The 27,974-nt window shown below is 41.8% G+C and overlaps 1 protein-coding gene across 9 annotated transcripts in view; it reads left to right on the forward strand.

Annotated features, from left to right (window-relative positions):
- EVL (Enah/Vasp-like) overlaps window positions 1–27,974 on the forward strand; it is a 140,615-nt gene that overhangs the window by 73,580 nt on the left and 39,061 nt on the right. For all 9 annotated transcript variants that reach the window (XM_072930405.1, XM_012574231.5, XM_072930408.1 and 6 more), the window contains exons 2-3: window positions 981–1,149; window positions 8,005–8,182. In XM_072930405.1, coding sequence (XP_072786506.1) covers window positions 981–1,149; window positions 8,005–8,182 — 347 coding nt within the window. The remainder of the gene's footprint in view (window positions 1–980; window positions 1,150–8,004; window positions 8,183–27,974) is intronic.

Here is a 27,974-nt window from a genome sequence, read left to right on the forward strand (position 1 = left end):
GCACTATTTGCTTGTTGAAAATCCCTGTTACATTTCAAAATCTCACGTCTCCAAAATTTGCAGGATTCATTTTTTTCTTCAACTTGTATTTCCCCTGGTAGAAGAAAACTGGCTGGGAGGTCAGGAGAGTGGAACTGAAATTCTGACCTGTATTGACAAATGTGACAGCATTTGCCAGTGGCACTTATTGCCCTTGAAGGGTGTGCTTTATTATGATTCTCTATATGTTTATTAGCCAGGATATGATTCATAAATGTAATGTATTAAGGAATTTCTGTGTAAAGGAGAAAAATAGTTATTTACACTATACAAAATAGTGGTCAAATACTTCAATGCTGGCGTGCATCCACGTTTGTGGGTTCCCCTTCCCCACTTTCTTTGCTACTAGGATGAAGGAAAAAGCTGTTCCTGTGTGTTTTGCTCCGTGTATTTTGGGACTTCTAAGTGCGTCAGTGGGTCTGGGTATTAGGCATCAGCTGGATTAACTTAATTGATTTCTTCAGTTTACCTAACATGGCTTTTGCTGCAAGGTCTGCTTGCTTCCAGTTTTGAATGTATAACTCAGCTGTGGGTGTCACGTTTGTTTTGTCAGCAAGCTGTGAAATATTGGTAGGTTTTCATGAAAATGTAAAAGGCTTTGCTTGCCAATAGATACATAAAATAAATAGAGCATTCATGCTGTTGGACAGTTTTCATAATGTTTATGTGATGCAGGTTATTTCTCAGGACTTAATGTTTTATATAAAATAGATTATTGGTACAAAACAGCAGCATACAAGAGGTTTTTAAAGTCTGTGAACACATAACATGTCAGCTTTAATTTAACAGATCCCATTCAAAGGATTAGCAGATCTCTTATAAAACACATGTTGAAAGTACTGATAGTTTCTGTTGTTTTTTTTCCTTCAGAAGTTTTAAGTAATAAGCAATAAGCAGCAAATTCACTCTTTTCTTTCCTGATTTTTTGCTTTTCTCCCCAGTGAACAGAGTATTTGCCAAGCCCGAGCTTCAGTTATGGTCTATGACGATACCAGTAAGAAATGGGTGCCAATCAAACCTGGACAGCAGGGATTCAGTAGAATCAACATCTACCACAACACGGCCACAAATACCTTCAGGGTAGTTGGAGTTAAACTGCAGGATCAACAAGTGAGTAACTATATCAAGTTTCCTGTAAATTAACCTTTGATCTCATTTAGTAACCTCAGTTCTATACCTAATGTAACATTTCCTGCTCCCTGCACGGTGCCTACAAGTCTGTGTATACGCCAGTGATTCAGGTTTTGTATAATTTTTTGCACACACAATATATCATTAATTATTACTGCTTATTTTGCAAAAATGACTGTTTGGTAGATGCTAAAGAGATTTAGATGTTATTTCTTCCCCCTTCCATTTTTTCTTGTGAAATGAATCTTACTCACGCTGCAGGTTTTGCTCTCAGCTCCTCCCAAATTACTTTTTACTTGCTTTTGGTACTATATTAAAAATAGAAATAAAAATCAATTGTTCTGCACTCCTGTCCCACAAAAAGTGGTTGTTACATTGCTGTGATAAGCAACTAGTTTCTTGTAATGCAGTTTAAAATCCTAGGTGCACACTGTGATCTGATTTACAGCGGACTAATTTTGCAGGACCTCCTTGGGTATTAAAGGAATAATATGGGATTTAGATAATCAGAACTGGGATCAGACCCCGTTGGCCACCAAAGCAAGATGCTCACCAGGGCTGCCACGGCGTGGCTCCAGCAGCCTGGTTTGAGGTGTGCTGGGCAGCACGTGCCATCAGAGCCCCCTAACCGAGTGTCACAGCTGGACCCCAAACAGAAGTTTACTTGAGTGGAGTAGCGGTGCAGTACCTGCATTTTAGAGCAGGAATTTCGGAGTTGAGGGCTCCCCCCGTGTGCTGGCAGTGGCAGCCCAGCCTGCCCAGCTGTTGTGCTCAGCTTGAGCCCTGTGCGTGGCACAAGGATCAGGGAGAATGGGCCAGTGGTGGCCTGTAGGGTCAGGAGTGGTGTTGCCCCCTTGGGAAGGTGAGGGGGGCACTGCTGCTGGTGTGACACTGGCAGGGACAGGGCAAATCCAGCCAAGCTGAGCCAGGTCAGGCCAACCCAGAGAGCAGGAGCCAGGGTACCACCACGTCTCAGCTGCCACAAATGGTGAATGGATCGATCTACTTGTGGGAATGCTGATGATCCTCAGCTGATAGCTGTAAAGATGCTTGGGCCAGCTGGAAGAGTTACTCAGGTTGTTTACTGGAGGTGATAATGTCTTTGCTACACCATGCCTATACAGAGTCATCATTCTGAAAAAGGAAAAGCAGAACAAAAGTAGGTGGGTTTTGAGCACACTGGTTTTCAACTCCTTGCAGTGCACTTCTAAAACATCTGCCAGAAGTTTTGTGACTGTTTTTATTCATTTCTGTAGAGCAAAGGCACTATATGAAAGCAGTACCATTCAGAAATAGAAAATATTTTCAAAAATAAATTAAATACAGTGTCTTCTTAGTCAGTTGTGAAAGCCAGTACTGCTCTGTCCAAGGCCGTGCTAGTTATTTATTTTACACGGCCAGCAGGTGAATGTAAATGATTTTCACGTGACTGCAATCTAAGATGGAACTGAATAGCTGGTGTAAAAGAAGCAGAAGTCATAAAGTCAATATGTATATATGCAAGGGAGAGTAAGTACCAGAGGTCTCTCTTAACCAGAGTATGCAGTTTAAAGAGTAAGACATATATAAAAGTCAAATCTTAAGCTGCACTTTGAGCATGCTTTGTATTAACTGTAATATTTTATTTGCTTGCTGTTACAACTTATGAAGATGCTTCATGCTATCTAAAAATCATCTCAGTCCAGAAGGAAACAGGTAGAAGAATATATTTCTCTACAGAGTTTAAAGACTAAAAATCCTCTTTTGAATAAACAGAAAGTGTAGTCACTTACCTTAGTTGCCTAAAACTGCCTGAAACAAAGCGTTCCCCTTAAATATGATTTCAAAAATTCCAGTATTATGAATAAAGTCAAGACAGCACAGTAATATTCAAAGAAACACTCTGAAAGTCTCAAGATTCAGAATTTAATATATTTTATATGAGTCTCGCATGAAATCATAAGCTTGCTAGGCTTGCTAAGTATCTGCCTTTGAAAAGAATAGAAATGAATTTCAGTTAAAATAATTCTCTGTTCAAGCCACTTCATGCTTGCTCTCAGGTTCTGTTAAATCTCACTGAAATTGAGGCTTTAGTGAAGCTGTTGATTTTCCAGAAAAGACATATTTATCTGAAAAGGACCAATCTTCAGCTAAAATGTGATTTGGCATACGATGAAGCTACAGAGTTTTTTGAAGAGTTGAGAAACTAGTTTAGAATATGTAATACAACAATACCATGGAAGAACAATTTAAACTTTTCTTACAAATTTGTCAAGACTATAGTAATCTTCGTGGCTTCATCCCTGCCTGACTCTATTTCCCTTTTAATTTTATATTTACAGCTCTAATTTATATTACAGTTCTAATAAGATATTTTTTTAATTTTCATCCTCTGTTTCTTTTCCCACATATCTTCTTCTGTACACTCCTTGTCTTGTCTCTGTCTATCTGTCTTTTTTCTGTCCCTTTTTTGGTGCATGTGCTGTAGCTTATTACACTGTATTCTCGTTCTGCTTACCTCATTTCTTTATCACCTTATCTCCTTCTCTAACTGACAGCGTCTGAAAAGTTCCCCGCAGACAAATATGGTTTGTAGAGCAGCAGGGCTGGAGCACGGTTCTCCCCCCAGGAAGTGGCCCCAGCTCTGGTTCCCTCCGTGTGTTGGGAGGTGCTCACCACGTACAGAGCAGCGGTGCCTGAGCTCCCCGTTCCGCTCTGCGCAAGGTGCAGCCTTGCACAGCCTCGTGCTGGCCTGGGCAGGAACCTTCAGAGAGCCACAGGTGCAGTCTGGAAGCTTTGAAGCTGAGGCCACATCAGTGTAAAAATGGCTTAACGTCATACATAAGCTTTGATGTTTCCTTGAGGCCTTCATTTTGGACTTGATGTTCACTGAGGTCTTTTCCAACCTGGGCAGTTCTATGATTCTGTGATTCTTGAAGACAACAGTCGCAATCACATCTTTTAAAACACCCATGTTGTAACTTGCCAGCTGTTGTTGTTACCTGGCCTTTTGTGAAGGTGACATGTGTGAACTTCAGGCACCGTGCAAGAAGTTCACAAAGCTGAAAAGCAGTAGCTTCCCATTCCAGAATCCCGATCAAGTGAAGGTTTAAAATTAGGACTTTACATCAAGTGATGTCAGTTCAGCGTGATCTCATCACCCAAAGGCATGAGCTGAACAAACAGGCAGGGAGGAGAGTGCAACTCAAAAGTGAATCACATCTCCTGAGGGGCTGGTGTGTTCATGTGGCTGAGAAGTGAATGTAGAAAGAGGGCCCTGGGGAAGGTGAGACATTTTACATGTGAACCCAAGCCAAAACTGGAACAAGGATGGGATTCTTGCTAAATAAGATAACCACAATATTTGAAAAGAAAGAACCAATTAATCACTGTTGTAACTTATTAGAAATTCATCAGGTTTTGGCCTGCCTACAGAAGTAAAGAATCTGACCTCAGCTGTAGCAGTTTTTATATCCTTGCTGTTTTAGCAGTCATGACTCCTCCCTGAGAGATGAGCCTGAGTGCTGGCAGCATGGCATGGCCCAAGCTGCTGAACCATTTCATGCTCTGCAGAAACAAGCAATTGTCTTGTCCTGGTTCAATAAGCAAGAGTATTGGTGGTGAGGCTTCTGTGGGAACTCTTCCCATGATCCTGGCTGTGCTCACATCTCAGGTGTTGCCCTGAAGCCCATTCCATCCCTTCTAGCCCCATTCCTGGGAGTCCCATCAGCCACCACCATCATCACTGCTGATAGCTCACAGCTCTGCAGTCAAAAGGAAGGGCTTCTTGCTGTTGAGCTTTTGTACAGATTGTAAAATTCCCTGTTGGTCCCAGGGAATTTTACCTACTCCTGAAACTGAGGTGAAAGGGTGAAGAAGAGTACTGGGGTAGAAGGGAAGCAAATCTTTTTGTTTTAAACATTACAGTGATGGGAACATTGAAACATGTCAACATAATGCTATGCATGACTGGTCTGTGAAACTCCTTGCCATATAAGATCATTGAAATACAGAATTTAACAGGCTTCAAAACAGCACAGACATTTATATCAGTAAGATATAACACACTACAAGAGTTAAGACTGCATTGACTAGGACTACATTGTTTCCGGATATAAAATACCAAAAGAGGGTTGAAAAGAAAAAAAATAGGTAGCATATAAAATGTCATGGTTCAGCATTTAAGTCAAATTCTAAGGGAGGAGTTCTGGAAGAACTGTTTGCCATGGACAAACGCATTATTTAATTCTTCAAGATTTTCAGTGACAGCTTCTCCATTTCGCCTATTGTAGACTGTAAGTGAAGATTAAAAGATGAACTCTTGGTCTGCTCAGCCTGGCAGATGTGCTCTCTTACTGACATACAAAGCTCTAGAGTAAAGATCCCTTAGAAACACCTGTTAAAAAACCCCTATGCTTCAAACAGGGAGACCTTCTTTATTTTAATTACTGCTCTGAAGCACTTCATTTTGATCACGTGCCTTGTAAAGTCTCTACACCATCTGTACAAGACACCTTTGTGCACTCATTCTTAACAACAGCAGGAGATCCCCTCCTCTTTTTTTTCATTTTCTGTAAACACAAGCCAAAGGAGATAAAAATGGAACTCTGGCTATTTTAAATTTCATTTCTTAATAAACTCTGATTTGAGTTTGAAGACAAGGTATTACATGTGTGGGCATCCTGATGATTACTGAAGGTCAACATTCAAATTCTGTCTTTATTCAATTAAAGGGATCTAACACTCAGAACAATGTAGATCCTTGGAGTTCATTGGAAGCAGGTTTTGAACAGTTTACCTGACTTGTATGAAACAATTTTTGGCATAGGTTTTTACAATTTCTGCCTTTCATTATACAGCTGCACTGCACCCTCTGGTGCTCTGTGGGCTTTGATAGTGGTGTCCTTTGAAACAGAGGTTTCTGTTAGTAGGTGAGAAAGACTCACTTTGAAAGCTTTGTAGAAGCTCACAATCTTTCTAAACTTTTCCTCAAAGATACTGCCTAAGCCTTCCCTTGGTTGGTCTACTCAAAAGTGGTTGGAAGACTTAAAAATTGGTCCATGTTAAAACTGTTGGTTTTGAAATCCACTCATGAGTCTACTTGATGCTCAAGAGACTGAGTGTGAGCAACATTGATACAGGCTCTCCCAATGCTCAGTAGAAGAATGGGGGTGATGTCACAATTTTTCAAGGAGAAAAGCCTATCCAAGCTGTCAGATACAAGAGGAAGTTCAATGCCTCTGCTGTGACCAGTTTCCACTTCATTCTGGTTGGTGTGGGTGTCTTCCCACACAGCATGTTGGTGATGCAGTTCCAATTTCCAGGGGACTAATTCTTGGGAACCTCCATACCCAGTGTGGGGCTGCATCTTCCTTTGGCTCACAGGCCAGGAATTTCTCAATGAAATGTGTCAAAAAAAAACCCCAAACAACAGTGTAGGTCTGGTTGCTTCTCAATGCATTTTCATGGAGCCTTAGTAATGATACTGGTTTGAGTGCAGCAGCTGCATCATCATATTTGTGCCTAAAGCTAGACCAAGGATTCAAAGACTATCTTCTACATCACTCTCTACTGCTGGCTCTGTAAGTAAATGCATCCTAGAAATAAGAGTATTTCTGTAATCATCTTGAGGTCTAGTGGCTTCTTTGCTGGTTTCCATAATTTTTTGTATATTACTATAGTGAAGTTACAAGACATCTGTTAACTATCAATGAGACAGTGTTATCCTTCAAAAATACTAATGTGTTTTAAACAATTTGTTCCTTATTAGGTGCTCATCTAATGTTTCTCTGACAGTTGAAACTAGTAATCCACTGAAAATTCAAAACTCAGAGCTAGGAGCCGTTAATCTTTGAAATTAATCTTTAGTTTTTAAAGTCTGCCCGTATAATTAAGAATTGTTAGTCATTTGCAAAAAAATATTGTTGGACTAATTAAATACACTGAAGCTTTTTAGTTGCAATCATAGTGTTAATAGAAGACTTTCCAAAAGGTTGGTCAGACAGCAAAAAAAAAAAAAGGTAGGTTTTCTGGTTTGTGGGGTCTACCTCTAATTCTGTGTACAAAGTGGTACAGTGGTGCAGTGCCCACTCCTGCCTCTTCACCCTTAGCTAGGGCAGCTTACACTTTTATCAGTGGAGGTTTCTGTCTGGATCCCAGCTCTACTGTGTAGCTGGGTGTCCCAGTACCCTGCCCAAGGATAAACAAGGCATTGTATTTAGCAGATTAAATTAAAAAAAAAAAAAAACAAACAAAAAACCAGCCTTCTGCTGAAGTCACCCCTTACCTGGAAAACACTACACATACAGCAGGGGAGAAGGTGGGAGTGGCATGGTTGTCTGGGTTTGTCATTGCCTGATTCTAAAGAAAAAAATTAAGCACAAGAATCTGATGGTGATCAGACACATGGGAGGAGGAAAGCAGAACTGGTGCAATGAGTCAAACATTTATGTGCTACAGGGCAAGGTTAGTGCCAAGACCTGTGTCTGGCTCTTTTTCTGACAATTGTGCGTGATCATCCTCCAAAAAATGGAAACAGCTGCTGGCCCTGGCTCCTGACAGCTGTTTGCAGCATCTGCACAGCTGCATCCTGTGGAGGTGCTGTAGAAAACACGAGCAGGTAATAGATTTTGCAAAACTGGCTTGCAAGTCCCCAAGGCTGAACTGAACTGAACTGTTGTGAATCTCACCCCCAGATGTGGGTCTTCTGTCGCTGTAACAAACACTGCCTTGCCGTGCAGCCATGTAGGAGCTGCCTCCACCCATTTAGCTAACCTTCACAGAAGGGTTGGGTGGGTTTTTTCTCACTGAAAGCAGAGCTACTGTTAATCCTTAGCCCTCTGTTTCAAATCACAGGTAGTGATCAATTACTCAATTGTGAAAGGACTGAAGTACAATCAGGCAACACCAACCTTTCATCAATGGCGCGACGCACGGCAGGTCTATGGCTTGAATTTTGCAAGCAAAGAAGAGGCTACCACGTTCTCCAATGCAATGCTGTTTGCTCTGAATATCATGAACTCACAAGATGGAGGTAAATGAATCTCTCTTAATCTGTGACCTTTTAAGATGCTTGTTACCAATCACCTAGTGCAGCTGTATTGGATATTATGCCATTATAACACACATGATAATAAAAAACCTGAGCCTTTAGATGTGAGTATGAATTGCACATTTTCAGATTTTATTTCCCTTTCTGCTCATTTTTCATGGTGGCTTAACTCACTATAGGAAATCAATAGTTATTTGGGAATGCCTCAGCAGGCAGCTAGCCCCACTGATTTATGTGGATCTGTATATATGTTGCTTTACATATGAGATGGCAGAATAAAACTTTTCAGTAAACAGAAGCTAGAGTAAAATTGGCAAAATCTGACAGGATAGGACTCAAAGCTGGTGTTTCCAGTGTGCTGGGCCAGCTTCAGCCATTGGCTCTTGTGGGTCACCTTTCCAAAAGAGGAGTGTGGGGCACCTTGGTTATTGAATACTATATTGACTGTAAAAGAACTTGTGGTGAAATTTGCTGCTCTGTGAATTTGTCATTGCATTAGCTTGAACTGGGGCCAAAATAAAGTCCTGGTTTCTCAGTTTGTGGTATCTGGATGAAGCACTGCCCTCAGTTACATGCTTATGACCTCTTTGCAGCTCCTGGGCTGGGAACAGAGCAGTCCTTGTGTGGTTTCTTTTTTTTTTTTTTTTTTTTTTTTGTTCTTGCAAAAACACACACCACAGCCCTATTTTCCTTTTGCAAACATGATTAGTCAAGGTTTGCATCACTTGCTGCCATCCAGGTTTCACTGCAGTGTTCACTGGTGGTGGACAGCAGCTCTTCAGAGGGAGATTGTCTCCTGACAGCCTTCAATACACAAATATGTCTCACTAAAAGGTGTCCTTGTAATGTAAGAGTTCAGGTTTTTTATTTTTCTATTTCTGTTCTATTAAGCTGGCAAATGCAAAACTCATCAAAAATCAAGACATATTTCAAATTCTTAGCTATATTTAGAAGTACTGAGGACTTAATTCTGCCTTCTTAATCTTGAACATTTTCAGTTGTAGTTGTGCCACAGCAGGAGACTTCATGAGGAAATTTGGCCATGATTCACCAGTCCTAAACTCATGAAAGTCTGAAGAGTACAGAGCTCTTTGGCTGCTCAGATGTGCCCACCCCTTTTAGACTTCCAAATTTGGCTACTTTACTATGGTCTGAGTCTAGTGATGAATCTGCCTTTCTTCCAAAAGCCCTTAAATTTGGGTTGGGATTTTTCCCCATCTGTCTGTTCCCATCAAAGGGAGTGAAGGTTTTGCATGATTTTGAGTTTGCTTCAGGGAGGTGACTTGTGGAAACACAAGTCTCAGTTTAAGAATTTATTGCTTGTAGGCTAAAATACAAGAAACTGCCTTAAATTATGTTAGCTACACCTAGCAGTGAGCATCAGGTATTTTTAAGAAAGTATTTTTGAGCACTTGAAAAGCCTATTAAATTTCTGAGAAGCTTATGCATATTCAGCCAGCAATAATTTGCATTTTGATTTTTTTGGGTATTTTAAAATTCATTTCCTTAGCACACCAAAAGTGTGCTTTAGATGCTTTACAGGTTTAAAATCTAGTCCATGCTGAAGAGCTTGTGTTTAGAATTTGTAGCTGTCACATTCAAAGATATGAATTGGGTCACAGATAAAAAACTATTTTCTGGACAAAAAAGAATGGTCTGGTAAACATTCAGTCTTCAGCAATGCTTTTTGTCTCATACATAAAGTGTTAGAAGTGTCAAAGATTGCCAGATGTTCCATTCTTTACAGCTGAACTTGTCAAAAACGGAAATTTTGATTAAGGGGAATTTCAGCCTTTCTTTTTTTAAAAAAAACCCTCTTATTTTTTGAAACAAATTCAAAAAATACTAATTTTTCTTTCTTTTTAATTATGAAATTTATTTGCAGAGGTATTTCTATTTAATATTAGCTACACATTGATAATGGATTAGAATTAAGTTTTTTATATCATCATAAGTTTTCCCATTACTGCAGTGATCTCAGCATGCAAATTGACAGCAAAAGTACATAATGGATATAAGGTATAAAATGTTTTTTCATATCTGCTCTTCCAGGCTTCTATAGCCCTTAAGCTTTTGTGGGCATGAATTAATGTGGGTAGGAATTCACACAAACACACATATGCATATATCTTTTCAGGCACTGCCACTTCCTGCATACTCCATCCGTTCTGCTGCCTGCATGCTGCATTAGGGTCTGCTTTGGTCATATGGAAAAATCATTAGGGGAAAAAACTCTGTTTTTTATATCTATGCATCCATGTATTAAAGTTGCCCATGTGCTTATGCAGATGGATGGCAGCTTTAAGGGTGCATTTGTATGCCCAGAACTGCTCATACACTCATAAAAAGCTCAACCAAAACCACAGGGTGAAACAGAGGCTCTCTCTGCCACATTCACAGGGCAGCAGACCCTGTCTGCTGTTCTGCAGCTTGGGGTATGCTGTGTGCACTACTTGGCACGTGCTGTTTCTAATGTTTAGTTTTTTCCTATATTCCCCACTGAGACATTATTACATTTGAGTACTGCTGATCTTCCCATACTTGAATAGATTCATGTAGGCTTCCATGGCTGCTTCTCCCTTCGTTCTGCCACCCACTTCCATAAACTAAAATTAATCATGGTAGACTAGAGCAGTAGATGTGAGACTGCATCATGTCTTCAGCAGCTGAGGAGTCAGGGCACTGTTACATTTGGGAAGATAGCTAGTCTTGGCATAAAGTAATGGTGTGGGGTTTTGAATGGTGCATTAAGCTGGATTAGTTTGAAAAAAATGGTAGCAGGCTGAGTTTTGGGGAGTTGGAAATAATTTTTAGGTAGTGATGACTTTCAAATGACTGGGTCACTTCAAATGAACACACAATTATGAGCTAGTGATGGGAATTACAGTACTGTCCCTCTTCTTCAAGAGAGAAACTGCAATGCCCAAGAACAACCACAAGCACTGATCTCTCTGTTCTGACTGCTTGGGACACAAGTGGAAACTAAACCAAGTGCCTTGCTAAATGCCAAAGGTTAAATGGGCTGGATCAGATCCTATAGCCAGACCGTGTTTACCCATGTTACATGTCAGTATCAGTGTCGGGGCAGGTGTCTTCCCAGGAGTGTGACACCCCAGAGTTTGCAGAAGTTGGGAGAAAAGCCATAGCCTAAACTCCCTGTCTGGTTGTGTTTCTGCAGTGGATGTACCCATACTCTCACCATGGGGATGGCTGGCCACCTTACAGGTGTCCATGTTCTCAGTGCTGTGCTGGGAGCCTCTCCCAGTGCACATCCCCAGGGTGGGCAAAGCAAGCCTTGAAAGAGGTGAACACATACCTGGCTCATTCTTGTGCTTTGTAAGGATGCTGATGGTTAGGTTAGTTTGTTGTTTACCTGACAGCTTATTTATGTGCCTAATTACTTTGATTTCCTTATACATCTCTTTAATCTGCTCTCCCTTACAAACAAAAGGAGAAATGTTGGTTCTGAGCCAGCCTGCAAAATGAGAGCAAATGATAACACTGACTTGCTCATTACCAATCTCTTGCTTACAATGCGTTAATGGTGTCATTTAGTAAGACCATTAATATGACAAACAACTTCCCATTTAATTGTTTTTCTTTCATGGCTATCCACTTTGAGAAGTCAGACCTTTATCTGGCATGAGTTACCTGGTACAAGGTAGTGTGTCACTAGCTTACTTTGTCATCTGCAGCCAGGTTTCACTGCAGGCAGAGCATCACCCCTCCCTGCCCCAGGAGACTGTGGAATGCACGGATCCTGCCCACAGCCTGTTTGATGTTTCATGTTTTTCCGGGCTTACATCCCCTTAGATTTACCAAATGCAGTGACTGGTGGCAGCACAGTTACTGGAGCAGGACATAATGTGAGAACATTAGTAAGCTAAAATGGGCAAGTTCTTCCCTGCCATAATTTTGTAGGAAAGCCAGTGGTGCCTGTAAGGAAGGTAACTTTCTCCAGGGCTTAATGGAGCCTGTACTCTCAGTGTTTCTCCCAGTGAGTGCTTATACTTCCAGGAGAGAGGAAATGAGACTATTTTCTCTCCTTTCTTGTTCCCCAATTTTCTGGGGACGGGCAAAGGAATTCTTCATCTTTTTCTTTCCTTATTTGCTTCCTTCAGACATTGAGTCCCAGATGGTTGCCAGGATTCAATGCATGTTCCCATGCATCAGGGGACAGTGGTTCAGTTTTGTGGCTTGGCATGACCAGCTCTGAGGGCATCTTGGGCTTCCATGGCTTAAAGACTTGGTACTCTTGGAGAAGAATTAAGACTCTGATCTGTCTTGCTAGTAAATGCTGCCTGTGACATAGTAAATAAAATGTTTTGTGAACTTCTGCTTTTCTTTTGATGTCTGTGCCCTGGGGACTTAGATAGTTATTGTTGACTTATAATACATGAAAACTCCATTTCTAAATGTAAACAACACATGCTGAAATGCTTTATGCAGAGAGCTCATTGCAGAGTTAATCATAGTTAGAGGTCAGCTGCCTTATCTAAGAAGGGAGAAGTTGGAGGAAAGCTTGAAATAGGAGAGAGGTTTGAAGAAGATTAATAGTGATTTATTTCTTTATTCATTCCTTGTAAGAAAGCCATTTTCTTGTTCTAAGTGTCTTAGAGACCACACAATACAGACATAGGTCATGGAGAGTGCAGAGTTCAGCCCTGTGCCTTCAGCTTCACAGACCCAGCCTTACCTCTGCAGGGAGGACGTTTTGGTAGTCAGAAGGATTGCTCCTCACTCCTCTTCCTCTGGTTAGAAGATCTGCTGCCTTTTCTACCACTGTGGATTATTTGACATGCATTTCTCCTTGATTTTAGTAAGTTCTTGGGAGTCTGAGATCTTTTTCCATTCCTTCAGTCATTCCGCTCTTACCCTTTCAGAAGTGACGACGTGTCTGTATTGCTGGGAAGAAGTTCCTTGAAAAACACTTTGGAGAAATAAAAGAATAAAGCTTTGATACATCAAATAGCAGATAAACTGACAGAATGTACCATACATTCCCCCTCCTAGTTAGATGCCCTAAGTATTTGCAAGCTTTCTGTCAGTGAAGGATGTGTGTGAAGATTATGGTGCCCTGGATTTCAGACAAAAGTGTACACAGGGTTTTTTTGGGTTTTTTTCTAATGTTATATTCAGCTTATTTTTTCATTAACATTTTGACAGCTAGTCCTGCATCCCTCAGTTTTTCATTGGCAGTAAAGTGTAACTTCTGGGAAAATCAGTCATCTAAGTTCATCTTCTACAAAGCAGTCTCTGTTGTATTTGATTATATTGCCCCAAGACTTCCCAGCACCACAGAGGACACAGTGTGGGAAGACAAAAGTCTTCATCTTCATTACAGCACAGCATAATACATAAAATAGCTCATCAATAATGGAAGGGACCCACCACAGAACACAATGCACACTTGCAGCCAGCTGGTTCCAAAACTGTGCTGGGGTAAAGAGATCCATGCTCCATGCAAGGTGCTTTGCATGCTGCACTGCGGACTCATTTCCCCCACTATCAGGCGTGTTGTTGCAGATTATAGAGCCCTAAAATGGTGTATTCTGTGCAAAATTTACTTTTCAGAGTGCTAATAACATTTAAAAATGGGTGCAACTTCAGATGGCATAGACTTTGCAGAACCATAAGTATGCATTCTGCTGCAGGTTGTTGAATCAAGTCATTCCAGACATTGTTCCTATTTATAATCTAGGCAGAGAGAACTTGTAAACAACAAACTTTTGGACTCGGTAGTGTAAATATGAGCCACGTGATCAGAAACCCAGGGCTAGCCAAACTAGCAGCCTGAAGGCAATGCTTAATTGGGTGCATGTGAAAAAACAAAAAAAAAATTCTACTCCTTTAAAACATAAAAGTTTTCCCAGGGGAATAACTGTTTTCTGACTGACATCTTTCAAAAACACCAGAAAACGGTTTAGAGAAATAAATTTCACGGTGTTTCCAGACTCATGCCTACACCAGTTTCAGTATCAACTTTAGTCACTCAGAAATGTTCTGCAGATAGGGGGGTTTCTGATTTAAATTGCTGTGCTTTGTAAGTCAATGAAGAGGGAGGGAAAAATCAAATAAGATTATGAGCTTTTTCCTTTCATCTGCTGCATTGCTTTGTCACTGACACTGTTCCAGAAAAGTCCACGTGACATACAGAATCTTTTAGTATATTGCTTACTATAGAAATAAATTCCTTCCTTTGCCAGTTAGACAGGGATGAGCTGTTACCCAGCAAACTAGGTGGGAATTTATTTTCCTGCAGCAGCCAGTGAAAGGCTGTGAGGGCAGGAGTCCCCTGTGACCCCAGCTGTAAAATATCAGCTCTGCCGCAGGACCACGCATTGTGTTTAATTCCCAAAACTTCTTTTTCCTGTGCTGAGGGAGAGGACAGTCATCATACAAGCCCTCTGCTTGTCTTTCCAAAATAACCAAACTTCTCCTGGAATAACAGGCAATTGCTTGCAGGCTTACCCTGCCTGCCAAACTGCTCAGGTGCCCTCTTCTCAGGTTAACCTGGGCTTCCTAATTGGATATATGACATTTCACAGGATCAAAGTTGGAAAGGACTGAGTTGGAAAGGACTCACAATGAGCATCGAGTCCAGCTCTGAAGCGAGTGGCCCATACAGAGTTCGAGCCCACAGCCCTTGCATTATTAGCATTAGGCTCTAACCAACTTCTAGGAACCTGGGTACACGTCACATTAAGAGAAACATGTTTCAAACCAGAACAGGAAGAAGTTGGCCCAGCCAGGAGAAGCAGTGAGTAAAACTGGTTAACCTTCTGTATTAGCTTGGCTCCAGCTGACTGGAGCACAGGAGGTGAATTGATTCGTTCTTGAATATATAAACTGGGATTGCAGACTCCTTTCAGTGCTAGAACTGTAAATATCATTGCTATTGTTCATCTGTCAGGAAGTATCAAACTGTTATTTAATTATTCTGTACAGAAGTAGGCATTTTTTCTGTTCAGTTTTTCAGTCCCCCAGCTGGTAGGGATCCACAGCAGAAAGTTTTCCATGGCACTGAAGTTCTCTCACAGCATTATGCAGATAAAGACCCATGACATGTTGCTTGTGTGCCTCAGCCACTTTCCTGCAGGACTCCTTTGTACCCCTGCTCAGAGCCGGAGCTGCTGTCCAACCTCTGCAACAACAAAAGGTGCCTCTGTTCTTGGGAGAGCATTATATACCTAAAGGCTCTTCAGTCTCTTGCTGATGCTTTTTGCTGTGCTGAACTCTTCTGCACTAAATCAAAACCACTTCAGGAAGGAAACTGCATGTGGGAAAAAAAAATTGTTGAGAGATTTAAAAGAGACTTGCACCCGTCCACTTGTGCTAGCAAGATTCCCTTGCACCATTGCCTTCAAACCCCTGTTTTTCTGAGTGTGGTGCAACTGGAGAAGTTTCCAGAGCTCAATGATAGAAGATTCACTGTGGCTTTTTCATTAGTCAGTGGCAGAAGAATATATTAGCATAGGAAAAAAATTAATTATCAAAATTTAACAAGTCCAGTAATTTATGTGCAAGCAGTATAGGCCAGATTTTGGCAAGTGTTCATTTCGAGACCATTTATAGAATTGTTTGGGTTGGAAGGGACCTTAAAGATCACCTAGTTCCAGTGCCTTGCCATAGGCAGGGACAATTTCCTCTAGATCAATTTGCTCAAAGCCCCATCTAGCTGGACCTTGGCTGCTTCTTTTTATTTAATAGTCTTTCTGTATTCTCAGCTAAGAGCCAAACTCTGTAAGAGTTTGTCTTTACACAGTAACTCATCTACTCCCCTAGCTGTGATCCCACTCCTAGTAGTTAGTAATTGTGTGACCATGATTTTCCTGTTAATGGGAGTAGAACTATAAGCATCTGTAGCAATGGGTTTTGTACCTGAGCTGGGATGTCTGTGTGGTCAAGAAATAATAACAGATGTTCTTGGTACAGTCAGTTATGTATTAGGTGTCCCTAAAGGCAAAATTCATCCCATTCTCCCTCTCTTTTTCATCACTGACTGTAAAGGATTGATGCTAAGAACCCTTCTTTGGTCCCTGACAATTTTACTATCATCTTCTTCCAAACTTTCAAATTAATGAATTAATGATTTCTAATTATGGTGTAATTAATTAGTAACTACAATGATAATTAAACCTCTAGTTTAACAATAATAAATTAGGGACTGAAAACTAATGTGCATGAGGTGTATTTTTAGTATGCTCTGTGGATTTCCCTGGGACAGGTAATGAGCACTCCCAGGAATAGGTGTGTTGTGCATGTCCATATATGTATTCACATGAGCACTGCACATCAGATTTTCACTCTTCTGACTGTCTGAGCTCTGCAAACAGATGGACTTTTTGCATGCAATTTTTTTTTTTTTAATTTTATACCAGAAGTGAATTTAGGAAAATATTCACACATATATAGATTGAAGTCAGGAATAAGTTGCTGGGCTAAGAGGGCTAATTTTATCACTGATAAAATTGGTAGTATTTTGAATTTTTTTTTAACTACGCTGTCTTTATGTGCCATAGTTCAGTGTGCAAACAGCACTCACTACAAAGGTGTTCCTGGTCAAAGCAGTGTTTAGGACCAGGGGACAGTGCAGGGACAGCCAGTGGTGCAGCTGGGGAGGTGGGGCAGACCTCTGGAACCCTCTCAGGGCTCAGCTGAGGGGAAAGTCTGCTTAATTCCAGCCTCCGAGTGAATCACCATATGCTGCTGCCAGCAAAGCATGTAGAGCAGCTTCTCCTGCTGGCTGGTAATCCCTGGGCAGCTCACATACAGTCTGTTAATGGCCTTCTTAGGTGACTCTCTGTGGTCATCCAGAATCTTATTTTTCACCAAGTCAGGGACTCGAAAGCTCTAGGTTGTGTTGCCTTCTGCAATCAGAACCTCAGAGGCTTGTGGCAATGACTCATGATTCCTCCAGTTAATTCTAATGAAGCAACACAGCTGAAAAATGGGATTCATTTAACTGAACTTCAGCCATTTAAATGCTAGGCAGCTAGTTTACAATAATTGTGCATTTTCCTTTCCTCTCCACGGGGCGAGGTGGGCTCACCTGGAGTGAGTGGCTGTAGTGCACACAGCAGGGAGCAGACTGTGAGAGAGAATGGAGCAGCGTGGGGCCACACTGCAGTTCAGGAAGGAAGTTATCTCCTAATAGGTGATTTTAGTCCTCCAAGCATCCAGCCTTTGCCCTTGTACGTGCTCAGCTGCCCAGCTGAGGAGGACACAGCGTGATTCAGGTCCTGATGATGCCTTTGAAATTCTGCTCCACCTCTACTGACAAAAAAACCAAACCCTGCCAAGCAATCACCGTCAATCAGATTTGCATGGATTGTTTTATCTGTTCGTCTTGATTAGTATTCCGGAGATCTCTGTAGAAAACATGAATTTTAATTCTGCTTCCTCCAGTGTCGGTTTCCAGGGTCTCCCTCTGGTGGTTAGAGCAGCGCCTGGAAGCTGTGTGAGCATCAGCTGTGCCATGCAGCACATGGGGAGAGGTGAACTGAAGAGTATTTTGCCCTTTTTCACACCTTTAAAAATAAACTTGGGCTTAAAATCACTGAGGTTATCACCTCTTTTGACTTTTTGAACTTGCTAAGTGTGCGTTGCTCGTTCTTGACAAGAGAAGGTGCGTTTCCTGCAGCGTGGCAGGCTGAGGAGCAAGGCTGCAGGTACCTGTGTGCTGCTCTGGTGCTCTGCAGGCAGGAGCAGGAGGATGTTCAGAAGGTTGGATGTTGTCAGAAATACATTTGAATATGGATTTAATGGATATCCCTTCTAAGGCATTTTAGGTTATGGAGTATTTGCTTTTTCTTTTTTTGGCTTACCATTGGCATCCACAATAGAAATGACTCTGTAGATTTGAATCTGGGTCCCCAGGTTCCCCTGCATCATTTACAAATACATACATTGCAGTTTCCCTTCTCAAGATGCTTTGCCAGCAGATCTTACAGGATCCTTGCTAAATGCAAAAGAAAACACTTTGAATCAGCAAAACAGCAGGGCTAACTGAACTTGGACAAAAACAAAGAGCTTTTCAGTGTCCTCTGGAGCCTGCCAAAGCACTAAGTGCTGGTGATGACCAACAAGGGTGGCACATCTAATGCAAAAGCTGGCAAGAGCTACCATGCACAGTGCAGCAGGAGGGGCACCCTTGATCAGGGATGGAGAGGTGGAGGAATGCAGGGAGCCAGAGGCTCTGGAGATGCATGGCCCAAGTGTATGGACAAGTTTCTGGATTGGCAGTGGAGGCAGAAGGCACCAAGAGAAAGCTTGCTCTGGCAGAGTCAGCAGGAAAACTCCTGACTCAGATAAATGAGTTATTTATCCCTAGTTTGTGGAAGGAAGAGGGATTTTAAAAGTGTAACAAAGGTGAGGATCCAAAGGGAGATGTGCCTTATGCTTCCTGCTGATTGTTTTATTTCTCATCTCTTTGCTCTTTCTGATTACTCTAAATATGATATTCCAGTCTCAGAGCTAAAGCTTGAAAATAGATATTTGGCTCTTCAGATGAGCTGGCATTTGATTCCCTTTTTTTTTTTTTTTTTTTTTGGTCTGTGCTGTAACAGCACAGAGTAACTGTGAGTTTTTTATTGCTATTGCAATGATTTTCTTACAGGCGACATTGCCCCAGGTGGCTTTACTTTATCTCATCAGCCTGTGAGTGCGCCCCCAAATCACCTCTTTTTGCTTATCAGAGTTTACTGGTGTGTCCAGAAATTGCCCAACAAGGGTCATGCTGAATATCCTTCTTGTCTTGCCTCACATTATATTGCAGTCAGATCTTTCAGCACCGTCGTATTTTTAAATAATGTTTTCCCTGACGCTGCAAATGGTGCAGAACTTTGTAGAGGCAGGCAGCCACCAAAGTGAGCTGTGGAGCTGGGGCAGGAGCTTTGGCCAGCAGGCTGTAACACACAGGGAAACTATTTTACAGGGAGAAACCATTGGATAAAACTCAGTGTGCAGAGCTGTGTCCTCGGTGGTGCTGCAAAGGTCAGGGTGCTGGGTGCATCAGTGGGGCTGAGGGTGCAGGAGCTGCAGCGGGGCTGCTGTGCAGGCAGCATTGCTCACACACCCCACTGCCATGGCTTTTAGTCACTGTGCTGCCTCTGCAGCTTCTGAAGTTGAATTACAGACCAGACACCCAAGCTGGGCTTTTCTTCCAGAGCGCTCCTAAAGTGCCTCAAGCCTGGGGAGCTCACTGAGAGATCCACACCAAGGGTTTTCGAGGTTCTTTTAATAGAAACCAATTTTTTTTTTCCCCAGAAATGTGTTACATTTGGTTGCAGTTTTTATGTTACTAAAATCAAAATTGAACTTTCAACATTCCTGAAAAGATGAAGTATGTATCTTTCGTTCTGAAATTACATTTTGCTTCACTTTTGGTTTTCAAATGCGCATCTAAATTGCCATATTTGGTTGTTGTGAAGGCAATGACAAAGCCCCAGCTTTCTGATTCAAAATAAAGAGAAATTCAAGCTAAACATTCTTTTGTGTTTCCATTTTGAAGCTCAAATACATGGCAAATTACAAAACTGTAAAAGCACACATTTTATTTTTAAAGATGAGACATTGTGATATTTTTAAAGAAAGGGAATATCTTTTAATGAGAATCAAGCCTCCATACATTTCTGTGCAAACTCAAACATTGTTTTTAAACTAATTTTTAAATTGAACCCCAAAATTCTAGCAAAAGTTCATTTTTCATGGCTGCACTAGGAACAGTAAGGCAGAAATGAGTCCTGGTCAGCAGCATCTTGAGTTATTGGATTTCACATTATTTTTATTATATTTATTTTTAGTGTCAAAACTCATTTACAGCTAATGTGAGAACATTAGCTATTTAAACAAAACTGCAGAACATATTGTCAGCTTTCACACTTCATAAATTAAACTGTTATTTTCTCATATTACATGAGAAATAGATACAGTAGGATATTTGGGGGTTTTATCCTATCATATGATTCTGAAATTATCTGTTGTGTTAATCAGCAGATTTTTGGGTTTCATTTCAATTGTTCTACAGCGCTGTTTTCCATACATATATGCCTTAAAATTAGGTGGTTTTATTTCTTCCAGTTAATATTGCTTGGAGATTTTGAAATGTTTTTCACTGGTCTTTCATCACCACGTTTCATTCTTCTCACTGAGCTCAGTGCCTACAGAAGTTAAGTCTTAGTTTCTTTCATTTTTTCAGCTGAAGCATGTTCTCCCCTCATGCAAGTTCCTGTTGATATGAGAGTGCTCAAGGATGAGCTCTAATAGTCTCTAGGGTTCCTTCCTCCATGGCCCAAGTTGTTCAGGGTTTGTCCTCTGCAATGGATGTGGTTGGCTGGAGCAAATTTAAATGAATCTTTTTTCCTCCCTGTCAGTAGTGGATGATCTTCCAGAGCTTTTACTCAAGTGTTCTGGTCATGTTATCAATTACTTACATTCAAAAAAGACCAAACCCAAAATTTGCCCTACTTGATAGGGTGAAGCATAATGTCTGTGCTGGTTTCTTTGTGCACAGCACAAAAAAAAACCCAAAACAAAACAAAAAAACCCAAAAAAACCAACAAGAACAACGACCAACTCCTCCCTCGCCCCCAAACCAGCTGTTTTGGGATGGTGCAGTTCTGAAAGGAGATGCTTTGGGAACAAGTCAGGCGGTGCATTTTTATAGGGCTCCATGTACAGGGCATGAGATAAGAATTAAAATCCCCAAAATTAGAGGACTGTGGCCAGTCTAATAGCTGGGAATCCTTGGCATGAAACTGTCTCTAGAAGAGGGCCTACAGCTTCACCTTGTGGGCTTGAAATGCCTTGCAGAGGGAAAGAAGCCCTTTGTCATGACCCTGACTTTCATTAAAGTCTTCCATTAATTGACTTCCAGAAGTTATCAGCAGGGCTTTGTCTTGTCAGAATAGATCTTTATTTTGGGGCACTAAAGATGAGGGCACATTTACAATGATGATTGTGTGGAGAGAGTATTATGCAGGGATTTATGTTCATTTGCATGTCAGATTAAGGCTTTATGCCATGCCCTGTGTGAATTAAACACATATAGCAGTTTTGAGAGTTATGAGATTTTCTGATAGATTTCTATGCTGAATTGCAGTGAAATTTTATATTATCAGATGGAAGTGCCCACTCCAATACATTAATATCCTTTCATATTTGGAATGGATACCAAAATAGATATCACATTGTATATGCAAATTACTCACCATATTTGCACAGATTTTTATTTCAAATAAATTAAAGGTCATTCTGACTCCACAGGGAATAAAGTTTACAATTGGTACAACAAAGCAGAGCTGCCTATCCTTCAATGTTACTGGTCCCCTCAGGAAATGGTGTTTCATGTCCCCTGTCTCAGGGGTGTGTGTGGATCCAGCTTCCCATGCCACACCCCATCACTGCAGTCATGACCAGAGCTGTCTCGGAAAAAAAAAAAAAAATAAATAAATGCAGCTGGAACCAGCACACCAGCCTTCTGCAAAGTGATCACCCACACCAGGAGTGCAAAAAATGTTGGTGTATTTCTTCCTAAAAATCTACAGAACACCAACACAACATACAAACATACACATGCACTGATTTGATTCACAGAATCACAGCTTGGGTATGAAGAGACTTTGGGAAATCATCCCCCAGCAGTGATCAGCCCCTCCCGGTCCAACCCCACCAGTTTATGTACTGCTCACAACACCCTTTGCTGTGGAATATCCCTTTGGCCTATCTGGATCAGCTGGCCTGGCTGTGCTTCCTCCTGGCTTCTTGTGCATCTCTTCACTGGCAGAGCACAGGAAACTGGAAAGTGCTTGACTTAGGGTAAGCACTGCTCAGCAAACAGCCAAAACATCTCTCTTGTCCACCTTATGCTCATACTGAATCTAAAACACAGCACTTCGCCAGCTGCTAGGAAGAAACTTATCCCATCTGAAGCCACAAGAGGGTCTTTTCCAACCAAAATGGTTCTGTGATTCCATGACCTTTCCCTAGCTCAGTTTCCCCAAAGCTCCATTCAGCCTGACTTGAACACTTCCCATGATGGGGCATCCACAGCCCCTACTCCAGTATTAAGTGAGAGCACCGAGTGCTCAGTGCCAGGTGCAAGTGCTGCTGTGCAGGATGGAGACCCACTCCTGCTCTGTGCCCAGTTCAGCCTCCTCTTCTGCAGGAGGAGTTTCTGAGGAGGTGTTTTGAGGGAAAAGCAATGAAATTGTATTTCATGCAATACTTTGGTAAGGAAAGAAAATCTCTGTGAAGGAGGTGGATTTTCAGTTGTTGGACATCACATTGAGAAGAATTATTAAAATGTGAAAATAATGTTCAGCCAGAGGGTAATGGGATGTGCTGATGATATGAAATGGGCTTCATGGTATTTCAGTGAGAGGTTAGCTGTCACCAGTAAAACGTGCTAGTTAGAAAAGGAGATAAAATGCTCCCAGATCAGCAAATGTGACTTACTGTAGGATTTATGAACACGGTCAGGGATGTTTTGGTTGTGACTGATGATAGTAATAGACTGCTGTGACCCTGCTACTTCACAACATCTCTATTTAAAGTGTCAGTGTATCACTTTTTCATAATATTGTGAGTCTGTTCCCCCAAATTTCCTTGAGGTGTTATTCATGGCTGCTTTCACAGTTTTTCATCTCAGCTAAGATGATTGATTAAAAATAGAACAACTGCCTTAAAGGTATTCCATGGCTCAATTCTTCCATTGAATTGCTGTAGCCTGGTCTCCTACCTTTGCTATGTATGTATTTGATCCTGGGAGGATGTGTGCTGCTACCATGATCATTTTTGAGAGGTATGTAGCAAGGGAGCCTTCACCAGATATTGAGGAAGAGTAACATTGAGCTGGTAAGCCCAAACATACAGAGAAAAAACCTTATCATAATTATTCTCTTCCAGTGTAGCCTATCATGTATCTGGAATTATATATATATATATATAAAAAAAATTGTTCATGTCAAGATCGCAAAACATGGTTCATTTTTAAAATTTCTTTTAAGAGATCACCTCCAAAAGCAAACAAGTTTTGACAAAAGCTGTTCATCAGGTGCCTTTGTATTTATGTATTAGAATATGGTGAAAAAAGCAAACCAGTTATTAAATACAAAGTAGTGCTTGCCTCTAACAAAGTGTTTTAATAATATGTCATGTTACTGCAGAAGATGTGGATATTTGGTGTCCCTGGTGCCCCTAGATTTAAAAGGGTTCTATTACAATTTTTTAGTACTACACATTACAATCTCCTCTCTCTTTGTGATGTGAGCCTGTATTACTTTGGCCTGAATGGTGTAAGGTAAATACCTGCCCAGCTGGTGTCAGTGGTGGGGGAGTGACACCAGCAGCCCATCCTGCTGTTCAGAGACATCTCCACACTTGGACCTCAGAGCTGCTTTGGGAAAGTAGGTGAAGAGTTAATAAACCTTTCACATCTCACCAGCTAAGTAAGTATTGCTGCAAAGGACATCTGATCTGAGTGAGAGGTTCAAAAGAGCCTCTGTGTTCTGTTTTTGGTGTAGCTGCTCCTGTGGGGCCCCACACTCTCTGCCATACCTCTATGCCCATTCCCTGTGTGGGATGGGCACTTTCCTAACTTTCAAGAGGTACTACCCCTTGCAAAGTGGTATTTAACATTGAAACTGCGAAGTTTTATGTGTCACATTGGTATTTCAAGCTCTGCTTAGCAAATCTTTGATAGCAGACAGGTGTGATTCACACTGTGGTGCCAGGCGGATGGGTGACATGGGCTGTGGGTAAAGCCATCTCCTGCCTCAGGCTGTGATCTGCCTGATTTCTGGATTTGTGGTCTAGGGGGGCTTGGGTGCATTGCTCCTGTGTGAGCAGAGATGCAAACCAGCCTCAGGAGATGTGAAATTTTGTGACAGGTTTGAGGTGAGATCCCACTCTTTTCCCAGAGTGTTGTTCATGCCATGGGATGCCCCTGGTCACACTGGGATTCACTGGTCTGTGTTTAGGTGCCAGCTTTTTCCCAGCATCTCATTTGAACACTATGTCTGATTGCTTAAGTCAATGTCTCTGTTCATGTTCCCCTTAGGAAGCTTTTTATAAAATACCAGTCCAGCTGGCTCAGCTGTATCTTCTGGAAGGGGTGATTTGGGCTGCCATCAGCCAAAGTACTCACTGGAAGTAAAACAATCATGTGAATAATGGTGCTTACAAAGCCCTCAGTGCTGCTGAGTCCTGCCTTGGACAGCTGCTCTGGGTTTTTCAGTGCCAGGTTTTCAAATTAAAATAACTGCATGTAGCCCTCTACTGCTTATATCTTTAAACTATTATTTTTTAAAGGTAGTAATGATAACTATTAATGAGACAGCTACATGATTGCTAAAGCAGATATCAGTACTTTCAGTGGGTGGATTGAGAGAGGGAATCACAGGACAGAACCACAGAGAATAAGGTTGGGAGGGACCATAAAATATTTGCACAACCAGAAGTTAGTTAATGTTAATTCTGAGTAGCTGCACTGTAGCCAGAAATAAAATTGCATTTTTTTTTTTCATGTGTGAATCTCAGTTGCTGTTTATTATAATTCTTACAGGTCTGCTTCTCTTACATGGCTTTAGCACAATGCACTGACTTTGTGCAGTCACCTCTGATTTACACATTTGGTAGAAGCCCAGTCTATTGAGATGTTTATAAAATGTAATTTATTCCTACTGAAGAGTGAGAGTAGGATGTGGGATGATCATAGCATGCAAGTTTTTCTCCTGAATGACCTGTGTTAAAGCTTCTTGCATGAGAGGCTTTCTCTGCTTGCTAACTCAGCTGAGCTGTCTGGTCACCTCCACCTTTCTCGTGTAGCTGAGCTACATGAAGAGATTCATAGAGCCATTAGAAAATTAATTTCAGCATAAAAGAAGGCAGATCTGCAATTACATCTATATTTTGTTTTATTTTCCAGTTGTAAAGTGTGGGATTTATGCTTATTTCTTTTTTTTTTTTTTCTCCTGAGAAGATCCAGACACAAGGGATGAAATATTTCAACAAAGAGGATTGGTGGTGGTGGTTTGTTGTGCCATCTTAGAACAAGTGCATATTGCAAGTCTAATGGGACAAGCTGGATTTAATAATTGTTTTATTAGGATATTATATTTTTGTAGCAAGCAGGCAGCGGATTTGCTGTGGGCTCCAGCAGCATTTTGTCTCCTGGTGCTTTCTGGAGAAGTGAAGATTTTTAGTCCATGGTACCACGTAAAGCAAGCTCGGTGATGTATGTGTAGAGTATTTGTTTAGTATGTGTAAGGTTTTATGGGATGGAGTGATGAGCTGTTGAGGGGACCAGCAGGAGGATGGGGCACTTTCTTGTGCTTTTTTTGTCCTTGGTTTCCTTGTTCTCATTCCAGAAGTCCAGTCCAGCAGTGGTCTGGATGGCTGTGCAGCCATTTGAGAAGGCGTGAGGAGCTCAGCACCTTGTGCTGCCTCAGGGAGTGAAAAGTGTTCCATGTCCTTCAAAACCTGTCTGCCCTTTAGAGCCTGTGAGTACTGGCTCTCTGTCTGCTGGTCCAGAGTGTACATCCAAAAATCTGTCTCTGTTGGTCTCAGAAGAGAAACCAAAGTGCCTGCCCTGTGGGTTGTCCTGATTTTTCATTGTTGCAATTGATTTTTTTAATTTGTTGTGAAAAACATAAGCAAAGTACATCAGCTAGTCAGGAACCAGAAATGTATGCAGCTGGTCCAAATCAAACCTTTTCAATGAGGAAAGGATAGGTTTTGGTTTCCAGTCTTTCAGTTCAATCTTCCTAAAAGCACTGCATGAAACACCGGATGTTTCAGAAAAAAATACAACATTTAAATAGATTTATTATTCTGCCAAGATTTATTTGAATTAAAATTCACACTTGGAGGAGGGCTTGGGGAGGAAGGAAGCATAATTCAATTTGCTAAGTGATACTAGAAAATTCCTTGTGAGCTGTAAAAATCCTGATGGGAAAAAAAAAATCCTGTTTTGATTTCATTCTTTTTTAGGACACTAAGAGATGGCAGGTGGAGAAAGTCTGACAGAACACCTTGTGCATTGGCACAGAAGCAGCATAAAGTCTTTCACATATCCATATTCTGAAAATTAATTATTTTCAACTGTTGCAGTGGGAACACAATAGAATGATTCCTGCAGGTCTGCTGTTACAGTGCATCGGTTCTGCCTATTCCCTGCAGCCCAGGTTCAGCCTGCACCTGATGGTGCTTGGCCATGACCAATTCAGCTGTCAAAAGTGATGGCTCAGAGGTTTATGCTTGAGCATGTGCTTGTCTGCTTGTCCAGCTGGGATCCCAAGTGGCCCTGCAGCACTGCAGTGCAGAAGAACAAAGTGTTGGCATCAGGAGGCTGGAGAGGACTCCCTGAGCTGCCAGTTTCTGTCCCAAATTTCCAAACCCCCAGGGCAGGAAGGAGACAAGCCTTGTCTCCAGCAGGTCTGTACAGCACACTCCTGCCATGAGCTGTGCCATTCAGGTCACAGTTGCATTATCACAGGTAAGAAGTAGTTTGTGAAAGTGTTTTATTGAAAGTGAAATTGTAGCCTCAGCAGTTGTGGGTGTTGCTGAAGAGAGTGTGTTCTCTGACAGGGAGAGACCTTTGTCATCAAGGGAACTTCTGATTCTGCCTTTCCTTGTCGTTTGATATTTCTTGTCATTCCCGTCTCCAGTCAAAGGCACCTTTGTTTATTCCTCAGGATGTCAAGCTCCAGCATGACAGCTCTGTGCAGCGTGTTTATCCACCAGGAAGGAAGACCTCCAGGAAGGATGCCCTTGAGAGAGAGCTGAGTGCAGTCACAGTTCCCATCTGCAGCACCCAGGCGCTCTCTCCAGTGCAACCCCTCACCCATCCTGTTGTCTCCCTCTATTAATGGCTCTGGCAGCTGAGATCCATGACTCAGTCACCATTTTGCTCCTTGCTTTCCCTCTAGCCTGGCAGCTGCTCCCCAGCTTCTACCCTTTTTCTAACACTCCTAGTTTTCCCTAATCTTTCCTAATTTGGGGAATTGGAAAGGAGTACAACACACTTTGGTGTCTTAAGCATCACTGTTTTAGACACAAACTCAAAGCATGGCACGCCATGCTGTGGGATGCTATGAAGAAAACCAGCCCCATGCCAGGCAGACCTGATACACGCCTGTTTGGGCAGGGATGCTCGCAGCTGGTCACGCCTGGCCCCCAGACAAGGCAGGGCTTGGGCAAGGCTGGGCACTCTGGGCACCCAGGGGGGCACAAAGCACCAGCAGTTGATCATCCCGTGCCAGGTGGCTGATGCAGTGAGCAGTGCTGGGTCCTGGAGACAGCAGTGCAGTACGCAGGTTGGCAGGAGCTGCCGTGCATCGCCACGGAACAGGATGGCAAAGAGGTGGCAGGGGTAGAAGGAGCAGCTCTCTGTTGTATTCAGTCACATCCCTTAGAGGAAGGAGGTTTGTTCAGTGCTACTCCCCAGACATACACACATTTTTAACAGGCAAAACAGAGGTGTGGAGCAGCCAGCTGCTCCCAGAGTGCAAAGCCCTGTGCTGTGGAGGGTGGTCATTCATCACAGGGCATGAGCTGTGGAATGATGTGAATAATGTCTCAGCCAAACTGGATGAGAGGTTTGTTCTTTGTACCCAATCTTATGTTTTCAATTTCAGTTTAAACTGGAAAAGAGTTTCAGGATTTGTCTGATGTGTGACTGTATGTAAATTTCTGTGGTAACCACCACATTTCATGTGCTCAGGGCATTTTCCTAAATTCTGCAAGAAGATGTAGCTGTGTTTATTTATGCAGC

Source organism: Taeniopygia guttata, chromosome 5 (assembly GCF_048771995.1).
Source record: "Taeniopygia guttata chromosome 5, bTaeGut7.mat, whole genome shotgun sequence".
Taxonomy (NCBI): Eukaryota; Metazoa; Chordata; class Aves; order Passeriformes; family Estrildidae; genus Taeniopygia; species Taeniopygia guttata.